Genomic DNA, 26,197 nt, shown 5'->3' with positions numbered 1-26,197 from the left:
AAGAGGGAAGAAACTATTGATGTTTGCCCTGAAAAGATGGAGATCATAATCCTTGATAAAACCATATAAGGAAAGTTCTTCCAAAGGTAAAGGTAGATGAAGTGAAAGCAGATGGTGAGAAGTAAGATCAGTGAATTTAAAGTCAGCATTTTTATGCCGCTTAGAGAAGAGAGAAGGGAAATGATAAAAAGCAGTCAGTATCAACAGCATAGTTCCCATGCAAATATATCTATAAAAAAGGTGCAGGACACAACAGAACATGTCTGAAAGGATGGTATGAATCTGTGAGAGATGGGTATTAGTCAAACGAGAAGCACTCTTCTGAACAGCATTTCCTATAGATTTAAATGACCGTATCACTTTAAGCTTTGCTTATTCTATTGTTTATTTCCATATTTAGTTTGTCACCTTCATTAAAAATTGTATATAAATAGAAATATTTTACTTGAGGATTACTGGTGCTACTATCAGGGAGAAGCTATTCCACTATACTGCACACTGCTATTCCAAGGAATAGGAGTGTGCAGTATAGTGAGAGATAGCAGTGTGCAAGATGAAATATTTAGTTGGGTGTTGCTATAGCCCTAATGTGGAGGATAGTGAGAAGGAAATGTATAGGCAAATTAGCCTGTCAAATAAGAAAAGGGTAATCATTATGGGTAGTTAATTATGCTAATATATACTGGAATGAAGCAGCAGTAGGGAACAAAGAGAAGGAACTCCTTGAGTTTTTGAGATACAGGTATGTAACAGAGGACACACAAGGGTCAAGGTTATTGGATTTGATCATCTCATTGGAGGATGCTGTTACAGAAGTCCTCATGGTGGCCAGCCACATGAGGACTTCTGTAAAAGGGACATATGTGGAACTGCAAGGCTGGTGATTATGACAGATTCAGGAGGCAGCTTGCATCTATATCATGGAATAAGAAATTGAATGGAAAGAGGATACATACTGCTTGGGTCTACTCAGGAACCATCTGGCAGAGGCAAAATCTAAATGTATTCCAAAGGTCAAGAGCGTAAATAAGCAAGGGGTGAAATGGATGAATGAAGAGGTGAGGCATGCAACCTTGTAATGATTATTTAGAAGAATTACCCATTTTGTCTCCTTTTTTTTTCAGTAACACAAATTAAGCTGACCTGGTACCTCTCTCTTGGGCTGGTCATGGTTTTTGAAAGTCAACAAAGTTTGCATGCCAACAAACTATTGTATTCCTAAGAAGATTATAAATAGTAAAATTTTCCATAAAAAACCAAAATGAAAACTAAGAACAAGATAGTGAATACCATTGGTCAAAATAGTGACATCGTATTCAATCTGGAGAAGTAAGGATTTGGATAGGCAAGGATGTAGGCAGCAAATCCCATAGGCCAAGGTCAATTTGGGATACAGAGCAAAAGGAAGAAGACAAATTTGTCTACATCTTTATTTTGGAACATGGTATTAGCAATGACCAGTCCACATTCTGCACAAAAATCCAACAGGTACTTACCATTATTATCAGCTGGCACTTTTCTTCAAATTTTTCTAGTATATTTCTGCATTTGTATTCATTTCATATTCTGCAGTTTTTGGATCTCCAACAAGGACTGTTTCTTTTTGTCAGATGCTTCTCTAATGACTGAAAAAAAATTTTGTATTCCATCCTTCCATACTAGAAATCTTCTATAGGATCATAGGCACAAATAACTCACTGTTGTTAAATCTTGAATGAAGGAGAAATTTATTGTACTACATTTCATTCAGATTTAACAAGTATCAAAACTCTCGGAGAAATACTTGTATATTGGTAAAGGTGAAATTGATTGAAAAATAATGATAAAATCCATGACTAAAAAATTTCCTTACTTAAAATAATATTAAGTGTCTTTGCGAATACAACAGAGGTTGAAAATAGGTGAAAAATTGTTAGTATGCCAAAGTTTAGATTAAAGTTACAGAAGAGATAAGCGGATTAAAAACATGTCCGGAGGCAGTCACTTATGCAAGGTCTAAAAGACGTGCAGGAGTTTCCTGTGGACATGCAAGGAGGAGCGACGGCACGGAGTGCAGAGGAATTAGGTGCCGGGTAAAAACCAATGACGTATTATGGAGAATATCACAGCAGTGAATATATAGATATAGAGCTTGGCAACGCCAACTCGGGGCTTTTTCCCTCTTGCTCCTATAGTTCCCGGAGAAGGAAGTTCGAGTGCTGTCGAGAATGTCCATAGGCAGCTATGTGGTCAGACAGAGATCCAGTGCGAGCATAGGCCTCGGCACAGCGGTATAATCAGCATAGACTGAGATGATATGCGGAACCATGTGGACTGATCCCCACAGACCAGCTTCACCTACATCGAAGGAAGTGAATCGTGAACGTATTTGCTAGCCAGTCCTTTCTGAAAGCAGTAAACCGGAGGAAGAAACAACGAGCCGTAAGAATATAACAGATGATTGAAAGAGAAAGCCAGAAAGCCTAATGCCCCAGTAATGTAAGAACTTTTTAAATCTTTTGTATATACAGGAATGTTAGATTCTAACAAAGACAGGAACTGATAAGTTATTGGACTTTTGAAGTGTAATAGGACTTTAGCATCTGATCCACATGTAGAATGCTATAGCTCTGTGCATGAGGGCTTGCAAAGTGTTGTGATTGAATATATAGTTTTGTTGGAGTCAGATAGTTCCTGAGACCAAGATTTGGTAAATGATTACCTATGAATATTAAGTAATTAGAAGGAATTCATAATGTGTTTAGTATTAGATGTTGAGAAAGATTAAGAATGCCCAGGTTACACCTGCATGATTGAATTAGTTAAGTAATTATCAATAATTGTACCATAAATTTTAATGAATAAATCCTTTCTTGTCAACCTAATAACTTGCCTGATCTATGTTCTCAATGCACCACTCAAAGTATAACCTGTGCGAACAAAAAATTTTGGGAATAGCCACGACTGCAGTAAAATTAAGACACATAAGTTTTTGGTGAAAGGTGGAATAGTAATTGTATGGATATTGAATATTGTGCCATTCTGAGTGTTTTCTCCCAGACGATGAAGCTTCTCTAGTCTAATAATTTTGGACGGCGCAGCATTAACAAATAAATTTTTCCAAAATTAGAAACGGGGTTAATACCAGAATTATAACAAAGAGATTAGCTCTAGCCTGAAGCAGTGTCTTTGTTAACAGTGCGGAAGCATTATCATTCAATACGTTTATAGCAGCCAGCAGATAGAGAAATAATAAGACTTGCATGAGTAAGGAATTAATGAGATTTAAGAGAGACAAATGAGTAAATAAGGTAGATAGGTAAGGGTATATATCAACATAACGTAATTTTACAAAAGGCGAAGACAGTAGGATAATTGAAGATTTAATTGGAGATTTAGTAAGATCTGATATAAGTAAATAAATAAAAAAAATAAAAATAAACAAAAATAACATAATTTAACACTGTCCAATTCCCTAATAATTATATTTTCATGTTTACTGTTGAATACTACAGCTACTCCTTATTTAGTTATCTTTCCAAGATAACTAAAACAGCTACAAGTACCAGATAAATAATAAATAACAAAATACCAGAAACACAATATGTGCTGACATAGCATTCTAATTCTTGTGTGCTCATTCTACTTCTTTTGGCCTGGAAATGCCACCTTTGACATTTCCAGGGCTTTCGATCATGTTTTCCATATGGCCTGCTTTGCAAATTGCCTACCATTGGCCTAACTACCATCCTATGTAACTGGATAATCAGCTTTCTCTCTAGTCATTCACTGTGTGTCATGGTGGATGGCACCTTCTCTTCAAGCTTTGCCACCAATGCAGGAATGTCTCAGGACTCCATTCTATTGCCTAACCTCTTTCTCTGATACATAAATGACCTACTCTCAATCATTACAAATCATATCCATAGCTTTGCTGATGAAAGAAACTCTCCATTCATCACTCCTTTGAGAAACCATGTAGCCCAGACATTTCTTACATCAAGATCATCTGCAACCAGTGCCTTAAATAGTGATCTCTATCATTGTTCTGTGGAGCACGGATAACCTGGTCACTTTTAATGTAGTCAAACACAGCCACTAGGCATCTATTACTAGACAGACATACGATTTGTCTAGTAATAGACTATGTAAACTTATGGTATCGATAAATATATGATTTAGTTTAATAACATATTCTTTTCTCTAGCTTACTTTATTATAAGCACATAGTATATAATACATACATACTATACAAAATATGTGTTAATTGACTATTTATGTTATCGGCAATATTTCCGGTCAACAGTAGGCTATTAGTAGTTAAGGTTTTGGAGAGTCAAAAGTTATATGTGGATTTTGGAACAAAGTGGGGCGGGGGGTGGCGGCTATCCTCCATGTTGTTCAAGGGTCAACTGTACTATGACATGATTGAAATCAATCTCCTGATAACTTTGAAGAAATTACAAAAAAATATGCATTTGCTGTAGACATTTTATAATAGTGCTCTCTTCTGGCATTATGCCAAACCAATGTGCCACATCCTATGTACCATCCAGCACAAATGTGTTAAAGAAAAATATTTATTCATTATTTAAATATTTAAATCAATTTTAATAACAAAACTGTCTGATATAGTTGTCTTTTGTAATTGCAACTGATTTCAGAATGTTAATATGCTTAAAATGAAAAGAGAAAAAAAAAGTTTTTTGCATATTATTAAAATCCTATAAAAATAATATAATTTAAAAAAAGATAATATTGAATTATTACCTGATTTTGTAAGAGGCAGTAAAATCCTAAAGCAAAAGCAATGATGAATAAGAAAAATACAATGAAGAAACTAGCAAATGTTTTTAGTACTTCAACAAACATAACGATATATATTCCAAAGAAAGGAAATTTGCTGATAAACATAACTAGTACCATCCAAGACAAAAATATACTAAGGGATCCAAGTTCCCACTGCCACATCTGGAAAGTAAGAATATCATTTAGTACATTATGAAATTAGGAAAAAAAAAAAAAAAAAAAAAAAAAAAAAAAAAAAAAAAAATGAAGCATCTGATAAAAAAAAATGGTAAGTAATTTTTGCATAAACTTTGTGTATTTTTTAAGATATTTATATATCAGAAGATGTCTAAAATTTTTTGATAGTTGTTAAACACAGTCATTACATAACATGACGGTATAAACCAATGGGGAGAATATATATATATATATATATATATATATATATATATATATATATATATACAGGTATCCCTTGATATATGTGGCTTTGATTAGTGCACAAAAAATATTGTGAACATAAACTTGATATATGCGGTATCAAATTTGATTAGTGCGGTCAAAAAAGTTTGAAAATAAGCAAAGCATTAGACTTGGTCAATGAAACCGATCAGATCACGTGGTACGAGTCGTACTTCAATGTTAGTAACTCACTCTCGGCCTCAGTCTCAGTGCTTCAATTTATCAGCAGAGAGTGGCGAGTACAGACGTATATGTGTATGAATTACAGTGTATCCGCATATCATGTAATTTTCAAATTATGTAAAGCATTACCCTTTGTAACCATTGCCTTGAAAAAGAGTAATAAATGAAAACTTATTACTTTGGATACTAAAATTGACATTATTAAAAGGTTTGATACCGGAGAAAGCAAAGCAAATATCGGAAGAGCTCTAGACTTTGGTGAATCAACTATACAAGCCATTTTAAATAAAGCGACCGAGTACTGCGAACAAGGCAAAGTGGTATCTGCATCTTTGAGTATGCAGAGTAAAATCGTGGAGGAGGAAAAAATTACCACTGTTTAGTTTGCGTTAGATAAGTTTTTTTTTATAAAAAATAAATATTTAGATAAGTTTTTATGTAACAAATATGTATAGATAAAATAGATAAATACATGTCACCTTAAAAAATAAATGTTTAAATTTTTATATTTTGCAGGATTCATTATAATTATTCCATTCAATTCTTAACATTGAATAATGCGGTTTTGATATATGCGGTGTCCATCAAGGATTAATTAACCGCATACATCAAGGGATACCTGTATATATGTATATATGCTGACCTGGTTGGCCGAGTGGTCAGCCTATCTGCTCTCCGGACTAACGGCTGTGGGTTCAAATCCTGCCGAGGGCATGGATGTTTGTGATTGTCTGTGAAAATACTAGTAGTTGTGGTTGACAGTAGATGACGTTGGTGCCCTTCTTCGATGAGTCTTGGGACTCATCGAAGAAGGGCATTTATAAATCAGAAGATATATAAATATCTTCTGATATATAAACAACTATCAAAAATTTTTTGATAGTTGTTAAATACAGTTATAACATGATAGTATAAACCAATGGAGAGTGTATATATATATATAATAAAAATATAGTATTTTTATATCAATATTGACCTCATGAATAGAAGTAATAGAATCAATAGCACATTAGTGTCATGTATAGGCAAGAGAAAGAGGACAGAGGGAAAGATAACCTATTAGTGCTCTACCTGAATAGCTGGATGATGAAGTGAGAATGCTTGGTGAACGATGCTGTTTCAGAGAACAGTTGCAGATGAAAGAAGAGAATAAGTGGGTTTAATGTGCTTGCAGGTAGACTGAACTGACAAGTGGATGTTGATCATTTTCTTACGTTCATTGGAAGAGTGCCTATTGAGGTAACTGTAGAAATTAAGGCAGAAATAAACTGTCATATTTTGAGATTTGAGCACAGGGAGCAGCAGGAAGAGCAAGAATTAATGTTTTTTTTTTTTTTTTTTTTTTTTTTGCTTGTGAGAAATTAAAGCCAGGAAAATTAGTGATAAATATGCCAAAAAGAGAGATTTGTTCTTGTCTGAGAACCTCTGAATTACTGAAGGTAAAGAGAGGAAAATTTAGATCTTTGTTGCACCAAAACACAAGAGATTGTGTTTTGGTATTTCTCATTATATTAGATTTATGGATTCTGAGATTAAAAAAAAAAAAAAAATATTTTAATTTAATTCAAAATTTGATGCTTACATTACAACAAACACACACAACATTACATTAAACTAGTACTGTAAGCTACCTTTGTCTAAAATTGATTAACTTGCCTAGCCTATATCTCTTGTGGTAAAAATAAACTAAAACATTAAAGAAAATTTAAAAATACAATAAATTATATTTGTATTATAAAGGCATTGATGTGAAGTCCTCATCCTCTATATACAAGTAGCCTAGTTGAAATATCTTCACAACTGGGCTACTTGTATATAGAGGATGACGACATCAATGCCTTTTGGACATGTATAATGCTGTGCATTATGGTAGGATCACTACCCAGACCCAAGAAGATATTAATGTTGAATTAATGCAAAATTCATGCATTTCTTATATATAAGTAGTAAAAAGATCTATCACCTTATGAATATTCTGAATCAGAAATAGGTGTAGAATTTTTTTTTTCACTTGATTACTAGGTAAGTTATACTTGCTAAGAAATTATATTCTTGTTTAATCCTTTTACCTAGGTGTATGCAAACAACATTTGCATGTGAAGTATCATCATGACTAAGATACTTGTATATATATCCTGGTTGTGAAGATACTTCTTGCAAACTTTGTGTGCTTAGACTTGGATAAAAGGATTAAACATGAATATAATTTCTTGGCAAATCTAATTTACTTAGTGACCAACTGAAAAAACTTTCTACATAAAAATAGAATAAAATGAATTAATAAATAAAAAAGTAATAATACTGTGAAATTTCTGAAAAATATGTCATATTAACACAACTGATTAATACCTACAAATACTCGTCTTCAGTTACAACTGCAGTTGTATCTTCATACCAAGATATTACTTGTTCAAAGAGATTTTCAGCTTTTCACAATATCCCAAACAACTTACAGACTACACTATTCACTCAGCTAAAAATCACGTTTCTTCTTCTCAAAGCTGCATATGAAAACTGCAACATAGCTTTTAAAGTTTCCATATACTGAAACAATTTATAAAGCTATAAAGCAAATCTTCAGATACTAAAGCATAGAATCACTATGACTTAGGCTGACTTGCTATTATTCCATAACATTGTTTATAGATTTAACTGTCGGTCAGAATGCAATATCTGTTATACTGGTTCTATCATTCATTCTATTAAGTCTTGGTAATTGAGCATTGTCAAGATTGAAATATTCCCATGCCAGATTACTTACTTTCTACCATAAAGAAAAAACATGAAACAAAAGCATGCCAAGAACAAAAAAAATTCCCACTAAAAAGATATCCGTGAATTCAATATTTAAAATTGAAAAGGTTATCATTATTAATTTCCAAGAAACTGAATCCAAATATTGTTGTTCTGAGGCATTAGCAACAAGAACCACCCAATGTGACATAAACACAATAAATTACTCTCAAAACCAGCCCAACTTCCAAACACTCTCAAACTGACCAAATTCCTCCTAATACAAGTTTCGCAAAAAACATGCAGCTAGTTCACAGTCGGTTTTTGGCTATCTACATCTGATGGCATTTTAACCAAATGCCCAGTACATGTCATGTATTGCTGGCTTACTGTACATGTAATAGGTTTTAATTTCTTTTCTTTACTCTCAGTTCTTTCAAACTCCAAAATTTACATAATTCACCTTTTTGGTATTTTTTTTCATTATTGGTTTTTATGTTTATCATTTATCCAAATGTTATTTCTACACTTTCTTGTTGATATCTTGTGTTCATCACTTTTAACTGTATACTGCCTTGGCTCTGATCAAGTCTTGTGTCAAATTTTACCATCAAAAAAATTCTACACAGGTATATTATTCAATATGTTTTAATTTAAACTGTTTATTTTTTAGCCTAGTTGCCACAAAGGGACTGCTCCAGAGCCAAAAATGGCTTACCTTTTTCTTTTCCAATTATTATTTTTCTATAAAAATGATAATTAATTGCATTAACCAATCAGAAAATTCTTATAAACAAGAATGATAATCTCAAAAATTTCCAAGATTTGGTCAACACAAATAAAAATAATGAAGATTACATCAACTAATGGCAATTTGAAAGTAGGAAAGTTAGCAGCCAAGTTTTTAAGGACTCTACATTAAATACAATATAGGTCAGACAGGCAAAAAATTCAGAGAAAAGGCTGCAAATGAATACATTAATAACAAAGGCAAGACTAACTAGAGGAATTTAATAACTGGATGTCAAAAATAAAAATTTTCTGCCTGGTTCAGGCAATTACTTATTATAAATTTTTTAAAAGTTACTTTATTTATTTATTTATTTTTATAAGACATCAGGCTAGACAGGTTAATTAATTTTAGACTAAGGTAGTTATGATAATACAGTGGTAGTTTAATGTATTGTGTATATATATATATTCATTTTTTATATAAACTGACTAAAAATCCGTGAATTATAACAAATTGAGATTTAATGGAAACGCAACATGTTTCGTCGGGATCGACTTCATCAGGCATTAAGAACATAGAAAGCTATTAAAAGACACTGAAAAAAAAAAAAAACATTGAGACACTCTAAAGCTATAAAATTATAAAGCTATAAATTCGACTATAATTGCGAATGACTTTATGCGTGGGTTATGTATGACGAGTGGTGTGGAATTTGTGGACGTGTGGAGTGAGTTTGATGGGCGAAAGGATCTATATAAGATGGATGGCTTGCATTTGAATGGTTACGGTGTAAGAAGACTTCAGAAAATGTTGCTGAATGTAGTGGATGTGCAAATTGAGGGAAACTAGATTTGTTAAGGGGGGGGAGTAGATATACAGTCCTTAGGGAGGCAGTTGAATGTATGAATGAATATAATATGCTAGAGCAAATAAGGACAACAAACCAGTGTGGGATAGTTAATATAAGGCATCAAGGTAGGGCTGGGGCAAATGGGGGTCTTAAATTCATGTACACTAATACTAGGAGTATTAGGAACAAGAAGGAAGAATTTTTGGCCATGGTTGGCACTTCCAGACCACAGGTTATTGGTATTAGTGAAACATGGCTGACTGTAGATGATATAGCTAGTGGGATTGAATGTGATGGGTATAGTGTGTTCAGGAATGACAGAGAGAATAAAATGGGGGAAGGAGTATTGTTGATGATAGCTGATGAGCTACAGCCAAGGAGAATGGAAGTTGAATCGCAGGATAGAGAAAAGAGCACATTTGAGGCCATTTGGTGTGAGATTATGGCTAGCAGAACTAAATATACAATTGGGTGCTGCTATAGACCAGGTGATGGAAAAGATGGTGGTGACAGTATGCACAAGCAACTAGAAGAAATGAGTGGAAGGAGGGTGATTATTATGGGAGATTTCAACTATGGTCGCATTGATTGGAGTGAGGAGAGGACACACGGGAGGAAGGAATTGGATTTTATGCGGTTATTAAGGGATAACTATCTGCGACAGCATGTAATGGAAAATACTAGGAGTCAGAGAGTGCTTGACCTAGTAATTACATCTGAGGATTTGGCTATAACAAATATGACCACATTGCCACCAATCGGTGAGAGTGATCATAGGGTCTTGACTTGGGAGGTGGCTAAAGGTGAAGAATTTTCAATTAAGACAGGGTACATGTGGAATTATCGGGCTGGAAAGTATGACAAGCTTAGGAGTTTGATTGGTTCAGTGCCATGGCATGTACAACTGCAAGGACTAGAAGTTGATAGTGCATGGGAGGTAGTTAAGAAGTGCTTGCATGAAGCAATGGCTGACTGTATACCTAGAGTCCGAATAATAAATCAAGTAGGGGTTAAATGGATGAATAACACCATTAAGCTTGAGCTGCAAAAAAAGAAACAACTATGGAGGGAATTTAAGGAGAAAGGTGACTGGCAGGCACATGAATGGTATAAAGCGCAGGCCAGAAGGGTGACGAGTGTGGTAAGAAAAGCAAAAAAGGAGTACGAAAGAACATTGGCCATGCAGGCTAAAGAGAATCCCAAACAGTTTTTTAGATATGTAGCAAGTAAAAGGAAAAATGTACATGGCAGAATGATTTTAAAGAATGCCGATGGTAGGGAGGTAACTGAATCAGTTGAGATAGCTGAGTTACTGAGTGAGCACTTTGCAAGAATATATCATCCAGGTGGTGACACTGCAGAAACGAATAAACCAGTAGATTATACGAGAATTGTGGTGAATGAGGTGGAGGTGAGTAGTCTATTGCATAACCTCAATGTCAATACATCAAGTGGAGATACCAGTCAGAAGCATTAGCAGGTCATCTGTACCTATAGGAGTTGCCAATTGGTGTGCCACCTTTTTAATAAATTACTCTGGATTTAGAGGAAGATGTTGAAAGTTTATTTTCCACTTGGGCCTGGCTCCCACTGAAGAGACTTCAATAAAGGTTGAAACTAGTCTGGGTAGTGGCCCTTCCCTTAATGCATAACAATAGACATATCCGCAAGACATGTGTTTTGCATTATGGGAGATACTGAGATAGGAGTGTTGGTAGCTTGCTCCACCTTTGCAAGGAGTCACCCTGGTGTTGCACCACCTTACCCCAGTCCTGAAGATACTTTCAGGCTCAAACTTTGTTTGCCCACACTTGGATAAAGGATTAAACTAAATTTATTATATTCTAACCAAGTGGAAAATAAACTTTCAACGTCTCTGTACCTTATTCAGTGATACAATAAAACTACTTGTTTTTCTTGCATCTGCAGTATAGTAGCTGTTGGGGAGGGCGTGTTGTTTACTGCAGGGAGCAACTTCCTATCGCCCCGATGTGTTTAAACTTTTTTTGTGTGTGCGAGGTATATGCGAAACTTTTTAATTTCTATTTCTGTAAAGTAAAATCAGGGGGTGTGAGTTATAAGTTAAGTGAGGGAAAGTTATATTCAAGTAAATATGGTATGTACAAATTCCTGAAGATGATTTTAATGTAGCTTACAACAGTATGGTGCTAGTTGCTTTAATGTAAAGGTCGAAATGGAATTTTAATATTAAAGAATTTTTTAATCTCAAATGGTAGTTGAGTACCTAAATGTAATATAACAAGCACTGCTCACCATTCAATCATACTGAAATGTGTTATGGTAGTACTAAAGGGTTGTCTTCTATTTAGGAATGGTAAGGAGATTGGTCCTACAGGCACTGGTTGTAAGTCTTAAGGTACAGAATATTTGAGTACTGAAATTTGTGAAATAAGCATTTAAACAGAATTTATCACCAGCAAGACTACAGAAAGGTTTGTTGATGATAAGCTATGGGAAGTTTGAGATCAGTGAGAGCAGTTCACTTTTATGAGATAGAGAACAAAGGGGAAAAAACAGTGCTTTTTTTCTGGAAAAAAAGGTGCCAGTACTCACCATGAAGATGTTATTACAGCAACTTCCACACTTTTAACATATCCTCCGATATACCCTCGTTGTCTCTAGATCGCTTCTTGCTTTTAGTATCAATTGCGGAATGATAACTCATAGCTGCTCCGAGGTCGGAGCAGCTATGAGTCCACATATTTGCTAGGGTTGAATTGAGTGAGAGGAGGTCCTACTATACTGATGAACATCAGTGCAGAAGTTGTACGTACAATCAGAGATGACCTAGATGAAGTTACTGTAAGATTCATCTGAGAGAAATCCCTTTCACATTCACTGGAAGATACTGCAATTGTGCCTAAAGTGTGCTTTAGAGGAAGTAGTATGTCTGGGACTTTATTTTCTTGAAGATATTCATGGAACCATGAACTGCTTCTCTTTCATTTAAGCGAAATTTGCATGCTAACGTTTTAATTTCAGCTTCACCAAATGTCAGATGATTCCCAGAATTTTCTAGCCAATACTTGGAATCTAAAATCTTAGCACATTTAGGCAAATCATCATCATCATCTCCTTCAAACAGATGCTCTCCAACAGCTTCTTTCAGACTTTTATAGAAAGCAGATGAACTTATTGCAGGACTGTGTCTTTCGTTTTTGTGGAGCTCAATCCTTTTGAACTTCATGTTCTTCTCACTTTGAAGAGAAATACTGTAGTACAGACCAGGATTTTCAATTCTTTCTTCAAAAAGTTGACCTATATTCTTTATCTTACTGCCTGCTTTGTACAAGTCAATATTTCTCTCTTGTAAATCTAGACTTAGTTCACTAAGTTCTTGGAGAGCATCACACATAAGGCCCAAATCAAAAACAAACTTGTATGACGTTATTTTTCTTAAAAGGCCCTGAAAGTAATCTGTTTTGTTTCTGCTGTCTTCTTTTACCTCCAGAAAGTGATGGACGAGGGCTTCAAAGTCTTGTCACACTGCAGAAACAGTGCGAAAGCTAGATGCAATCCAGCGAGTGTTTAAAATTTATGCCAATTTTAAGAAGTGAAAGTTCTAGAGATGCTGAACATTCTTGTAGTTCCCTAGCATTCTTAGGTGAAGCATGACAAGTCACATAAAGTTTGTCCATGAAACTCTTAAAGCGATTCACTCCTGCCACATTATTCACAGTGTCACTAAGACACAATTCAAGGCGATGGCTGGCATAATGCCAGAAAATAACACTGTGAAACTTCTCTTGCATTAGCCTCCTTACACCATTATGCACACCAAACAACACGCTACACCATCACAATTTATAGACAATAAATACTCCTTTAAGCAATCTTCTGATAATCCTAAACACTCAAGATGAATAATTAAAGAGTTAAAGAGGAAAAGACTCACAGGAGCTGAAAGTTCAGGAAGAACTACACGAACAATAACAATCAATGTTGTTGTGTTACTCACAGTTGTCGATTCATCAATAAGTAATGATATTTTGTTCTTGGAGTTCACTATATTGTCTATTAATGTTTTTCTCATTTCAGACTTTGATATGGCTCACAATGTTAATGCAAGCATTTGCAGAATGAAGAATATATCTCATGTCTAGGCCATTAAGTTCCTGTAAATTTATTTCATCTTCAAAGTTGTTAAATAATTGATTTCTCCTCACAACTTTGTAAGCAGTTCGAAACACTTTTCCTATTACGTCTTTATTATGAGACAAAGTATTTAGGAAAACTTTCTCTAATGTTTAATTTTTTGCTTCAGATTTTATTTTTTGGCACACTTTGTGCACTGCACTCTCCTTACCATTGTAAATCTTTTTTCTTAATGACATTAACTGTTGTTTGCGAGATTCTCCAAAATGACTGATTTTATCATTTGCCCACTCCGTGAAATTTTCGCTCCCATGTGTGTTTATCAACGGCAAGACTTCCGACATCATGACACACTTTACAGCCCAACATTTTATTCCTGACTACAGCCACTCGTTTCTCTCACAGAAGTAATTTTTCTGCAAAAGTATCCAACATGAGATTCTCCAAAATGACTGATTTTATCATTTGCCCACTCCGTGAAATTTTCGCTCCCATGTGTGTTTATCGACGGCAAGACTTCCGACATCATGACACACTTTACAGCCCAACATTTTATTCCTGACTACAGCCACTCGTTTCTCTCACAGAAATAATTTTTCTGCAAAAGTATCCAACATTTGGGCCAATCATTATCAGAATCTGCTTCCTTTTGACCATGTGGATCTTCAGTCTTGGTTTCTTGATCCTCTTCACCAAGTGTATTTTCGGTACTAGTTTTCTGTTTTACAGGATCACAAGTAGATTCAACAATTTCTGCTTCTTCAGCCTTCCATTTTTTACTCATTGGCATAAAGTAACTACTTATTTTACTCATTTTGAATAATGATTGCACTGATTTAACTAAGATTAATTCAAAACTCACATGAACACCTGCCTGTTGCAGAGTGAATATATAACTGATAAACTGATATTGGAAGCAATCGGAAGTGAATACAATTTCCTGTTTCCGGTTGCATACCAACCCATGAAACAGGGTACCAACTTATGAGTAATCAAAACAGAAAATTCAGTTCATGAACATGGTACGATCTATCAGAATATTTAAAATACATTATGCTGTCAATAAATCGCAAATTTTTAAAAACTTAAGAAAAAAAAAGGTACCAGTACTGTGTACTGTTGCATACTGTCAGAAAAAAAGCACTGGGAAAAAGAATTAAAGTTTAGCGGCTTTTACAGTTAAACTGTAGATTCAACTATACAAATGTTATTGAAGAAAAAATGAAACAGTTCAAAAACAAGAACGAAACTTTAGAGTCTCAGTAATGTTAATACATCTAATTTTGATATTATTACTTATAAATATTTTTTTTGTATGTCGATCTGTGCCAACTGTAATATTCTACGATTTAATTTTCTTATCTTATTCTCTTTCCTTATGTCTACTTTACTTCTACTTGTTTAAATCTTTCTGTTAAGTTCTCTTTAACTTTTTCTATCTTAAGTCAATTAATTTAGTCCCCGCTTGTAATCCTTTATACTACCTACAAGTATTAGCACTGTTAGTAAAAGACCTCTAGAATAGACAATTCACAGATACAGTGTTAACTGTTTCCCACGCAATATAATTCAGGGAAATTTATTTGTTTTTTTTCAACTGTGGCATCCTGAATTAAAGTTATGGCACAGGAAGAATAGTTATACTACTTACAGAATAGTAAACTTTTAAAAAATATACCTTAAATAGTCATTTGTGGCAATTTCTCTAAATTTAGGCACACACAGGTTTGATATTTTTATGAGACAGTGCATTAGCAAAACAAGATCAGGCAAGCTATTCACAAAACAAACATGTTTTTTCATTCTAAGACAAATTATTTACAAAATTTAAACAGCACATATCACGTCTGGTTCTAACTAAGACAACAAGAACACAATGGAGACAATACAAATCATGTGTTTAATTCTCCACACGATCATTTAAGCATTTTGCTCAAGCTTTAAGACAAAGAAATTGTAAGTACGCATAACTTTTCAGACACTTGGATAGAACTTAACACACTTAAGCTTCACTCACGTTGGAAACAGAAAAAGGCAAAACTTAAATCCCATTCGATTTTTGCATTACACAACATTAGCAAATCTTAGATCTCTAAATTCTACTATTCACATTCAACCTGAAGTACGGCTTTCCGACCTCTCTAGTACTTTCTATGCTAATAATTACCAGGACCAACATCAGTTGCTTGAACTTCACAATCTAGAATATTACTTAAAGCTTACAATATTTGCCAGTTCATTACACAGTCCTAGATCCTTAAAGCTTATGAGCATGTTCTGTTTCTTCCAAAAAAAAAATTTCTGATCAGACACTAGGTTACGACAGCGATAATTCAGCATATACACAGATCATCGAAGAATCATATGGTAGGATATCTTGAAAGGACCATCTCAGCTGCTATCGAACTTCCCATCTTTGCTGGAACTACTGCTCGCGGAATGCGACTCTCCCTGTCCTCAGAAAAGGCTTGGCACAGGAATAAAACTTCAAAATGAGAGCCCCTTGGCCCCTCAATCTCAGCCTTTTATATCACTCTCACAACCTTGGCCCTTCTTCAAATTAAGTCTCCCGGATTTACTGGAGGTTTTTTATTTTCCATCACCCTTACTATCATTGGGTTTTGGCAGAAAACTCATAATCCAGTGACCTTCGCGATTGTTGCTAGCCTGAGATCTATTTGCCAAATCCTGTCTGAACTTAATTTATGTTACAATTCTAGTGGTTTTTATTTAAATATTCTAACAATTTGTTACCAGATTTAAAACAGTAAAGTGAGTTATACCTTATTTTAATTACAAGTATTTTATGTAATTTAATTGCCCATGTAAAATCGACATAGAAAAAAAAAATTTCTATTTTTCTACTATACGAAATTTTACAGTAAAAACTCTGAAAAAAAACTATGGAAGTCTTTTGTAAGGATAGAAAAAAAAAAGAACACTATGTTGGACACAAGATGTTAAAGAAGCAGTCCTGGGAAAAAGAGATACCCAAAGTTTCTAGCAAATAAGTCTGCCCTAAAAGAATACAAAGAAAAGCATAAGAGAGTTAAGCTATACATAAAAGTAGCTAAAACAGTCATGGGAATACTTGAGTAAGAATAAAGAAGATAAATATCAGGAATGTAGCAAAATGTTCCGGATCCTATGACAAGGATCCATACTTAAGTTTTGTACATCTGGAAAAGACATACTACAAAGTGCCTAGAGCAAAGCTTTTCAAAACACAATTATATGGAGTTTATATGGAGTAAATGGAACATTATACAAAGCAACATATAGTCTATATTTAAGTTGTAAGTCAACAGTTAGAATTGAAGGAAATATAGGAATGGTTTGATGCAAAATCAGAAGTAAGACAAAAATACATGTTATCTCCACTCTTATTCACCATGTATATGGACTGCATTATGAAAGAAAGGGGTATGGCATTAAACCTGGGATTAGAATCCTATTCTCCTCTGATTCTAATCTCTCCTTTTTCTCTGCAATTTAGTTAGAGAACAGGATTCTCTAACTAACTGCTTAACAGCTGTAACAGGTTTGGCATGAAAATCAGCAATAAAAAGAACAAATAAAACATTTCAGCTATTTAGGTATAGTTTTTAGTGAAGATGGCAAATTAAATTTGGAAATAAACAACAGAATAATCAAAACTAGTGTGGTGGAGAGCCAGTTGAATAAATTTATATGGAATAAGAGAGAAATTTCTTTCGACTAAAGGTGGATTAGTTCGGTCTCATATGGAGGTAGGGGGATTTTTCATCTGGAAACTCTGGTTTTTCGTCCCCCAGAACAGGCAAACCGGTCCCAGTGAACATACACACACACATCTACAAGACATAGGATACACTGGGAGGCATAGGGCAAACCACCTTATCCGTGAGACAGTTGCAGTTGTGAAGTCCACAGCTAAAGAACCTCAATGGTTCTTGAAAAGCTTAAGACAAGACAAGAGAGAAATTAGCAGTATACAAGACAGTCTTGTAACCAGTTTTAAGTTATGGATCTGAGAGTTGGATTAGAAATAAATAAATAAGACAAGAGAGAAATTAGCAGTATACAAGACAGTCTTGTAACCAGTTTTAAGTTATGGATCTGAGAGTTGGATTAGAAATAAATATGAGTGTTCTTATAAAATATAATATGATATGAGTTTTTAAAAAAATTAGGGGCATAAACAGATGGCATCAATGGAAGAATCATATTAAAAATGAAGAAATTAGGAAGAAACCTGACATTATTTACATTCAAGAATGTAAATAATGTCAGAAGTATTCCTTTTATATCTCCCTTTTCTTGAATTAACTGATAAGACTTCCTTTATCTTGATCAACATATTTAAAACATTTTCTTGAACTTTTAACAAAGATTCAAATTTATTGTCAATTTTTTTTATTAATTTCTGATCTTAATTCTCCCGTATGCTTATCAATCAACTGAAAGGCAGATAATTGCATGTTCTGACCTTTTCTTTCTTTCTAACATCTCTTACTTGTTCTGAACTATGTACTGTATGTTATGTACATGCTTTGTCTGTAAAGAATCAAGAATTAAATTTTCCATTTCATGAGCAATTTCAGTTGCTTCTCCTGTCTTTATCCATTCCTAAACGGATGAAATATCATCCTATCCATAAATTTAATATCAAAATGTGGAACATCATACTTTGAATTAATACTGTAAGTTTAACATAATACTAACAAGTAGGTTCTTTAGGACTCTGAATATAATTCTGAATCCTCTATAAGTTTGCACCAATAAGCTAATCTTCTAGAAAGCTCTTTAATCAAACAAATACTTAATAATTTCATAACCAGGGGTTTGCTTTAATTTCTTTGAGCTATTAGAATTGTCTTGTTTCACCATGAAGAGTTTTGATTTTAAAACTACTAGAAATTGGGCCTCAGGCCACAATTTAATTGAATTCACTATTCTGTAAAGCAGTACCATCACCTATTCTGAAATTGTTAGGTGACTGAGTTTCTGTTTTTGCAAAGACAGCACAGCAAGTTAGCTCACACTAACAAATATTAAATCTTTCTATATAAATTTTACTTAGAGTAATTTATATTTAGTGTATAATCAGAATTCTTTAATTAAAGTTCCTTTTATCTGAAATCAAACTATCTTGTCATAACTACACCATTTTGTAAAGTTTTTCTTATATGATGATGAAATGAACATTTCCTTTAAGGTATTCAATTATCTATTATAACGACAAGAGGCTAGCCAGGTTTGTCTCCTATAGCAATGCTATTACTGATCTCAAACTAGTATTAACTCAATTCAAAGAAAACTTATTGTCTATTATAGCTGAAATCAGTTATTATTCCAAATGTATATACAATTTTTAATAAATCAAATATCATTTGCAGTTATTATATATGACATAAGGATAATTCATTACATCAAGAATTAAAATATGAAGTCACTCTCAGATACTTTCTCTTAATTTAAATTCTCCTACAAATAATTTGAAATAACAAACTGCTTGGAAACAAAGGGATAGAGTTTTTGCCTTAGTCAATATGTTGCGATCTCAGATTGCAGGAGATATTAGTGAGACTTAGCTATCAGAATCAGACCTACTAACTGGTATTAAGTGCCAAGAGTACAGTATTTTTAGGAAGGGTAGAGAGGAGGGGATGTGCTGCTAATGATATAGTGTTTATATTATAATAACTATAATTATTATTATTATTACAACTATAATAATACTAGTGTCAGAAGGAGTTTCAGTTAAAGACGTAACTATTCTGCCTCCAGTTGGTTACAGTGATCATGCAGTACTCACTTGGGAAGTGACTAAGTTTATGAATGTTCCATTCAGAAAAGGTTACATGATGAACTACAAAGCAGGATATTATGACCAACTGAGGAGTATACTGAGTTCAGTGGAATGGGATCGGTTGCTGGATGGAAAGAATATCGACAGTGCACGGGAAGCATTTAAACAATACTTAAATGATGTGATAACAGAATGTGTCCCAAGAGTTCGAAGAATAAATAGAGTAGGAGTCAAATGGATGTGTAATCTTATTAAGCAAGAGATTCATAAGAAAAGGATGATAACACACAACTCTGGCCAATAGCAAAAGGGATAGATAGCCCGAATTATCACTTAGCCAAGAAATTAGCGGCAACACTCAAGGAGTTGGTAGGTCATTTCCCCTTCTATATCAGAAACACACAACGCTTCATAAACAATATCAAAGACATTACAGTAGAAAAAGATTAATAGTCAGTTTTGACATCTCTGCCCTCTTTACGAATGTTCCAATCAATGACACAGTCCTTCTTTTACAGAACAAATTCCCTCCAGATATCACAGCGCTCTTTGCACATGTATTACATTCTGGTTATTTTGTATGGCGAAAGGTACAGCTATGGACTCACCATTATCCCCCCTATTGCTAACTTTTATATGGAACATTTTGAGAGACAAGCTTTTGATTCCTCTCCTTTAAAACCCAAAGTCAGGCTTAGATATGTTGACGATATTTTTGCGATCTGGTCCCATGGCTGCCAGACACTAGACACCTAAGCAAACAACACAAACAGCTCACAATTGAGATTGAAAAGTCTCCCTTCTAGAATCTAGAAGGAAAGATTTCACACTCAATGGCAATCTTTCCTTCACTGTTTACCGGAAACTGACACATACTGGCCAATATATACACATAAACTCCTACCACCACCCAACACAAAAACTAGGTGTCATTAATACTCTAAAAAACAGGGCTCTGAAAATCTGCTCCAGTGAACATGCACTGAAAGACAAATTTAAAGTTATCAGCAATACTTTAAAAAAAATGGTTACAGCCAAAACACTATTAACAAAATTCTGTACAAGATCTCAATAAAAAACAAAGATAAACCAGACTACAATAAAACTATAACCATTCCTTACATTAAAGGGACATCAGATAAAATAAACAGAATATTACAAAAATTCAACCTCAAAGCCATCTTTAAACCTCCTGAAAAATTAAAAAACTTACTCAACTCATCCAAAGATCCACTCCCTCTACTGGCCCACCCTGGGGTATACCGTATTTATTGCACCTGTAACATACCATATATAGGGGAAACAGGACGAACAATTCCTATCAGACAAAAAGAACATAAACGGCACATTAAATATAATAATTATGGTGAAGCTGGCCTTTCTGCTCATGCCCTGAACACTTTACATAGAATTGACTGGAAGAGCACTAGTTGTCTACATTACACCAAAACATGGTATGAATGCAAATGTAAGGAAGCCTGTGAGATTATTATCAACCACCCCAATCTGAACAATAATGATGGTCTAAAAATCCCAAACATATGGAAGGCACATATTCAACCCACGGAATCTTCCCCTCTAAGTGTAACTATGAACAGGACTGTAGATAATCCAGGATCCTAAATCAAAAATAAAATTGTAATGCTAAAAATAGGACATCAGTGTTAATGAAAGAAAACTATCTATGAGAAAGAATGTTATCAAAAATAGAATTTAGCTTGATGTAGTTTCTAAATAATTCAATTTTTTTTTTTTTTTTTTTTTCAGTAGAGGTCATGCCAGTAGAATAACCTGTGATCAAATCATTGTTTTTCTCTAGCTTACTGTATGTAATGTAACTCAGCTTGTCTTGTATATCTGTATATGCTCCAGATGACGATCTTAATATGAAGATTGAAACGTTGGGAAATTAAAAGAGTTATTTATAACATGGTTGTAAAGTCCATAATTTCTAAAATGAATGCTGATCACCGTGCAACACTAAAAGAAAGGAAAAGGATGATGTGGAAGGAATGCCGTTTACATAAGAATAACGTCCATTATGAACGTTATAAGCAGCATGCTAGAATAGTCACAACTGTTGTACAGAAAGGAAAGTCCGAGTATGAAAAGAAACTGGGCTCTGCATTCTAAAGACAACCCACAAGAATTCTATTGATATACTGTGAATAAAAGAAAGAATGACTCTTATAAATCCAGATGGCATGAGGGTTACAGATGCAGAAGAGGTTGTTCAGTTAAAGAGTGCCCATTTTATTAAAAGCTATCAATCTATCTTGTGTACGCAACATTGAGCCCACTGTTACTTCTACACTAGATGAAGAAACACAGGTGTACGAGGGTAAGGTATTAGAGCTGTTACAAGAATTGAATAAGAATTTGGCAATAGGGACTGATGGAATATTAGCACGTGTGCTAAATGAGTGTTCAGCTGAACTGGCCATTCTTTTGACCAGGCTGTTTGATATGAGTCTTAGAACAGTGAAGATTCTGCAGGAATAGAAGGAATGTGTGGTAATTCCATTGCACAAGGGTGGTGCAAAGACCGATGTATCCAACTATCGACCAATTAATATCTCAGGAGTGGTGGTGAAGATTTTTGGAAAAATTGGTTAGGGCTCGCATTCAGAAATGGGTTGGCAGTAATTATCTACTTTGCAACGAACAACATAGGTTTACTAAGGGAAGGTCATGTTTTAACAACTTGCTCACATTTTATAACAATGTTAACACTGAACTAGACAAGGGGAATGGATACACCATGATACTTTTGGATTTTGCTAAGGCCTTTGACAGAATACACCATAATAGACTGTTGCATAAATTGGAGAAAACAAGTCTGGGTTATACAATATTAGCATGGATAAGGGACTTGGGAGTGTTGGTGGATAGGGAGATGAAGTTTAGGGGGCACATTGCAAAAGTAGCTAAATCAGCTCATCAACTCACTTGGTTGTTGAAAAATACTTTGACGAGCACAGACAAGCAAGTTATTGTACCTCTGTATCGATCCTTGATAAGACCTCATCTCGACTACTGTGCCCAGATTTGGTCACCTAGGTTTCTTCTTGATGGGGAGGAGGTGGAGAGGATCCAGAGGTGAGTGACCAAGATGATAGCAGGTCTATGGAATGAACCTTGAGAACAGGTTGAAGATTTGTGGTTTGCAGAAATTAGTTGATAAGTGGAAAAGGGGAGATATGATTGAGACATTCAAATTGCTAAAGGGTTTTTATAGGATTAATTCAGAGGATATTTTTGAGATCAGGACTGGTGGTGGGAGAACTAGGGGACACCTATGGAAGCTGGGCAAGAGTGTGGTTAGCAAGGGTGTTAGAGCTGGGTTCTTTACTTTTAGAGTGGTAAATGAGTGGAATAAGCTGCCAGAGTCTGTTGTGGGTGCTATGACAGTGAGTGAGTGAGTGAGTTCAAGGCAAGGTATGATAGATACTGTGAGAATGTTGTATAGTTGTGTGGACATGATGTTTAGGGCCTCCCACGATGAATCTAAAGGACTCTCTGGAGTTGCCCGTAATAATAATAATAATAATAATAATAATAATAATAATAATAATAATAAGAGGATGGCTGACTGACAGATATCAAAAAGTGGTATACAGGGGATCTGAGCCTGCAAGGTTTAAGGGAATCCGAAGCGGCGTTGTCTTGGCTTGCACATCCCCTGAGACACTTCGCAAGTGCGGCAGTAGGTGTCCTCCTAGGGTGATTCCTGGACACCTTCAGGTGACTGACTGGCCTGCTACGCTATCCCTCCCTCCCTTCTGCTAATCCTTTCCAGGATTAGCAGCCCTGGTAGTTTCCTCGCTTGCAATAACCCATCAGATGAAGGCTCCAACTCTTATAGGCCACAGCCAGGAAACTTGTCGAGTGATCGAAAGATTCCAGATGTCTGTTTCTTGTTTGGAGGTCATCCTGTCATGCGTCCCAGCGGCATCCTTAGGAAGAAAGTTAAAAGAAAGCTCTGCAAGGACTGTCATCAACCCATTTCTTCAAGTTCTCATTCTGCTTGTTCCGGCAGTCAAGGAGTTCCAAATCTCAGACACTTCAGGTGTCAGGTCTGTATTCGTGCATTCTCTACCGCAGTCGGCCTTGGCATGCATTGCACCTCAAAACATCTACCAGAAGCCAACATTGTAATAAGAACTGAGCACATCAAAGCACGTTGGTCTACTGAAGAAGAAAAGATCCGCGCCACTCATGAGATCGAGTTGACGGCTTGAGTGATAAAGAACATCAATGAGGCTTTATTTAGGGTTCCCATTAAGATCTTTGGATGCCATCAAGTGTCATAGATGGAAAGCCAGTTACAAAGCCTTAGTTCAAGAATTGGCAGCCCATCCGCCACAGGTAGGGACAGGTAATATCTCTGTATCTCCTGTCCCTGCCTCTCCATCTTCCAGAGATAATGTCAGTCTGAGAATCAAACCTCTTCTTCAAACCGACATCATCTCTAGATGATCTTCCTCTTCTGGAACATAGCCATCAAATTCTTAAATCTCTCGTCCAGACTCACCTTCTGGGAATGGATATCACAGATCTGTTAAATGACTACTTGAATGCTGAATTCTCTGAACACTTGATGCCTTGTCAACATCAGCCTACCTCTTATTCTACAATGACTTTGTCAAATAGGAAGCAGAGAAAGAGGGCCTATGCAGCTATGCAGGCCCTCTATAAAAAGAATAGAGGGCAATGCACCAAGGCCATCCTCGACAGTGCTTCTCCTCCATCTCTATCAGACTTACATGATGATTTTGCTAAATTCTGGAGTACAGTCTTTTCTGCTCCACACTTCCCTGATGATGACCAACCTACAATATTGAGGTCCATTCCTGCTCTTCAAATATACCAGCCTGTCTCCATCCAGGAGATCAAAGCAGTTCTTCCATCCAATTTCTCTGCCTCCGGACCTGATGGCTTTCCTGCAGCTAGGCTAGGTTTCAGAAGGGGCTGTTGAATATTCTTCAAGACTTATTGGACATTCTCCTTTCCAGTAAAGCAATACCACCATACCTATATTCAAGAACTATCTTTATTCCGAAGAAAGAAACTTCAAGCCATGCATCAGACTTTAGACCTATGTGATACTTAGACTCTATCATAAAAGCTTAGTTAAATGACTTAAGCAACATATATAGCATGTTTATAGACAGAGAGCTTTTGTCCCTTCAGACAGCTGTGCCGAGAATATATATCTTCTTTCTTCTCTTCTCTCTGATTCCCGATGCCACCTTAAGCCTCTATCTATGGTGTCACTGGACCTCCAAAAGGCCTTTGATAGCATCTTCCTTCCTGATCTCCTTCGAGTGCTGTCTATTGCTGGATGTCCAGAACCCTTTCTTTCCTATGTTATTAGCTATACTTGGGTAGCTCCATTGCTATCACTACAAGGTCCTGTGCAACTTCTATTCCCACAGTGCAGGTGTTTGCCAGGGTGACCCTCTATCTCCCCCTTTTCTTTAACTGTGTCATAGATGAGTTTCTTCACTCTCTTCCTAGCCATATAGGCAACTCTCTAGGTGCTTCTTCCTTTAATGCTATGGCCTTTGCGGACAATCTTATTCTCATAGCCTCTACTAAGGTAGGCTTGCAGGAACTCCTTGACCAGGCAGTTGACTTTTTCTCTATTCGAGGCCTTTCTATTAATGTAGAGAAGTCCTGCTCTTTAGCTCTTGTCCCCTCTAGTTGTGACAAAGAAGCTTAAGGTCTAGACTATAGAGTTTTCCCTGCACGGGAGGCCGTTGCATGCTTTGACCATCCTGGAAGACTGGAGATACCTCAGTATCATGTTCACCCAAAAGGTGGATTGAGAGGAGCTTTCCTCAAAGAAGTGATCCCAGAGGAAAGCTCCTCTCAATCCCCAGCAAAGACTGTTTCTCCTTTCCCACTATCTCATACCTCGATTTTACCACAAGTTGGTGCTTGGTAGGACATATATCTCGGTACTGTCCCAAATGGACAGGGCTATCCGTTCAGCCATGAGACCATGGCTAGGACTGCCACCTGACACCCCTACTGCATATTTCCACGCAAGGGTAAAGGAAGGTGGGCTCAGAGTCAGCCATCACTTAGATGGCTGATCCCATGCCTGCAGCTGTCCAGAATCGCAAAGTTAGAACTATCTTCTTCCCCTATCTGCAGAGAGGCTTTCTATAGTCCATTAATACAAGAAGACTTTAGGCAAGCTAAAGGCTGGTCCCACTATCAAGGTACCTTAATTGAGTCAGCACCTGCAGAACACAAGAGATGGGCATCTCTGCTGCACTGTTCTGTAGATGGTGCTTCTTTAAAAGAGTCATACCTGATGCCTCCCCCAGCATGATAGGATAAGGGATGGCACCAGCCTCCTCCCCGGGTTCGAGTATATTGACCTTATCAGGACGAGGATCAATGACTCAAACTACAGTGAGACATTGTCTCATAAAGCCCAGTGTTGCTTCCGCACCCAAGGGGGTCCACGTGCTGAGGCATGACGGCATGGTCTCCATTCTGAGCAACCGCTTTATGAACAAAGGTTCAGATCTCTGGGTGTGTGTGTGTG

At 35.7% G+C, this 26,197-nt stretch overlaps 1 protein-coding gene across 1 annotated transcript in view; it reads right to left on the bottom strand.

Annotated features, from left to right (window-relative positions):
* The window catches only part of LOC150109149 (transient receptor potential cation channel subfamily A member 1 homolog), a 475,501-nt gene that overhangs the window by 60,079 nt on the left and 389,225 nt on the right, over positions 1-26,197 (bottom strand). Inside the window, exon 21 of the mRNA XM_090411752.1 lies at positions 4,750-4,950. Coding sequence (XP_090267878.1) covers positions 4,750-4,950 — 201 coding nt within the window. The remainder of the gene's footprint in view (positions 1-4,749; positions 4,951-26,197) is intronic.

This window comes from Typopeltis vanoorti, chromosome 2 (genome assembly GCF_054136105.1).
Source record: "Typopeltis vanoorti isolate ZY-2024b chromosome 2, IOZ_Tvanoo_1.0, whole genome shotgun sequence".
NCBI classification, from domain to species: domain Eukaryota; kingdom Metazoa; phylum Arthropoda; class Arachnida; order Uropygi; family Thelyphonidae; genus Typopeltis; species Typopeltis vanoorti.
The sequence above is the reverse complement of the archived record's forward strand: the minus strand, read 5'-3'. Positions and strand labels throughout refer to the sequence as shown.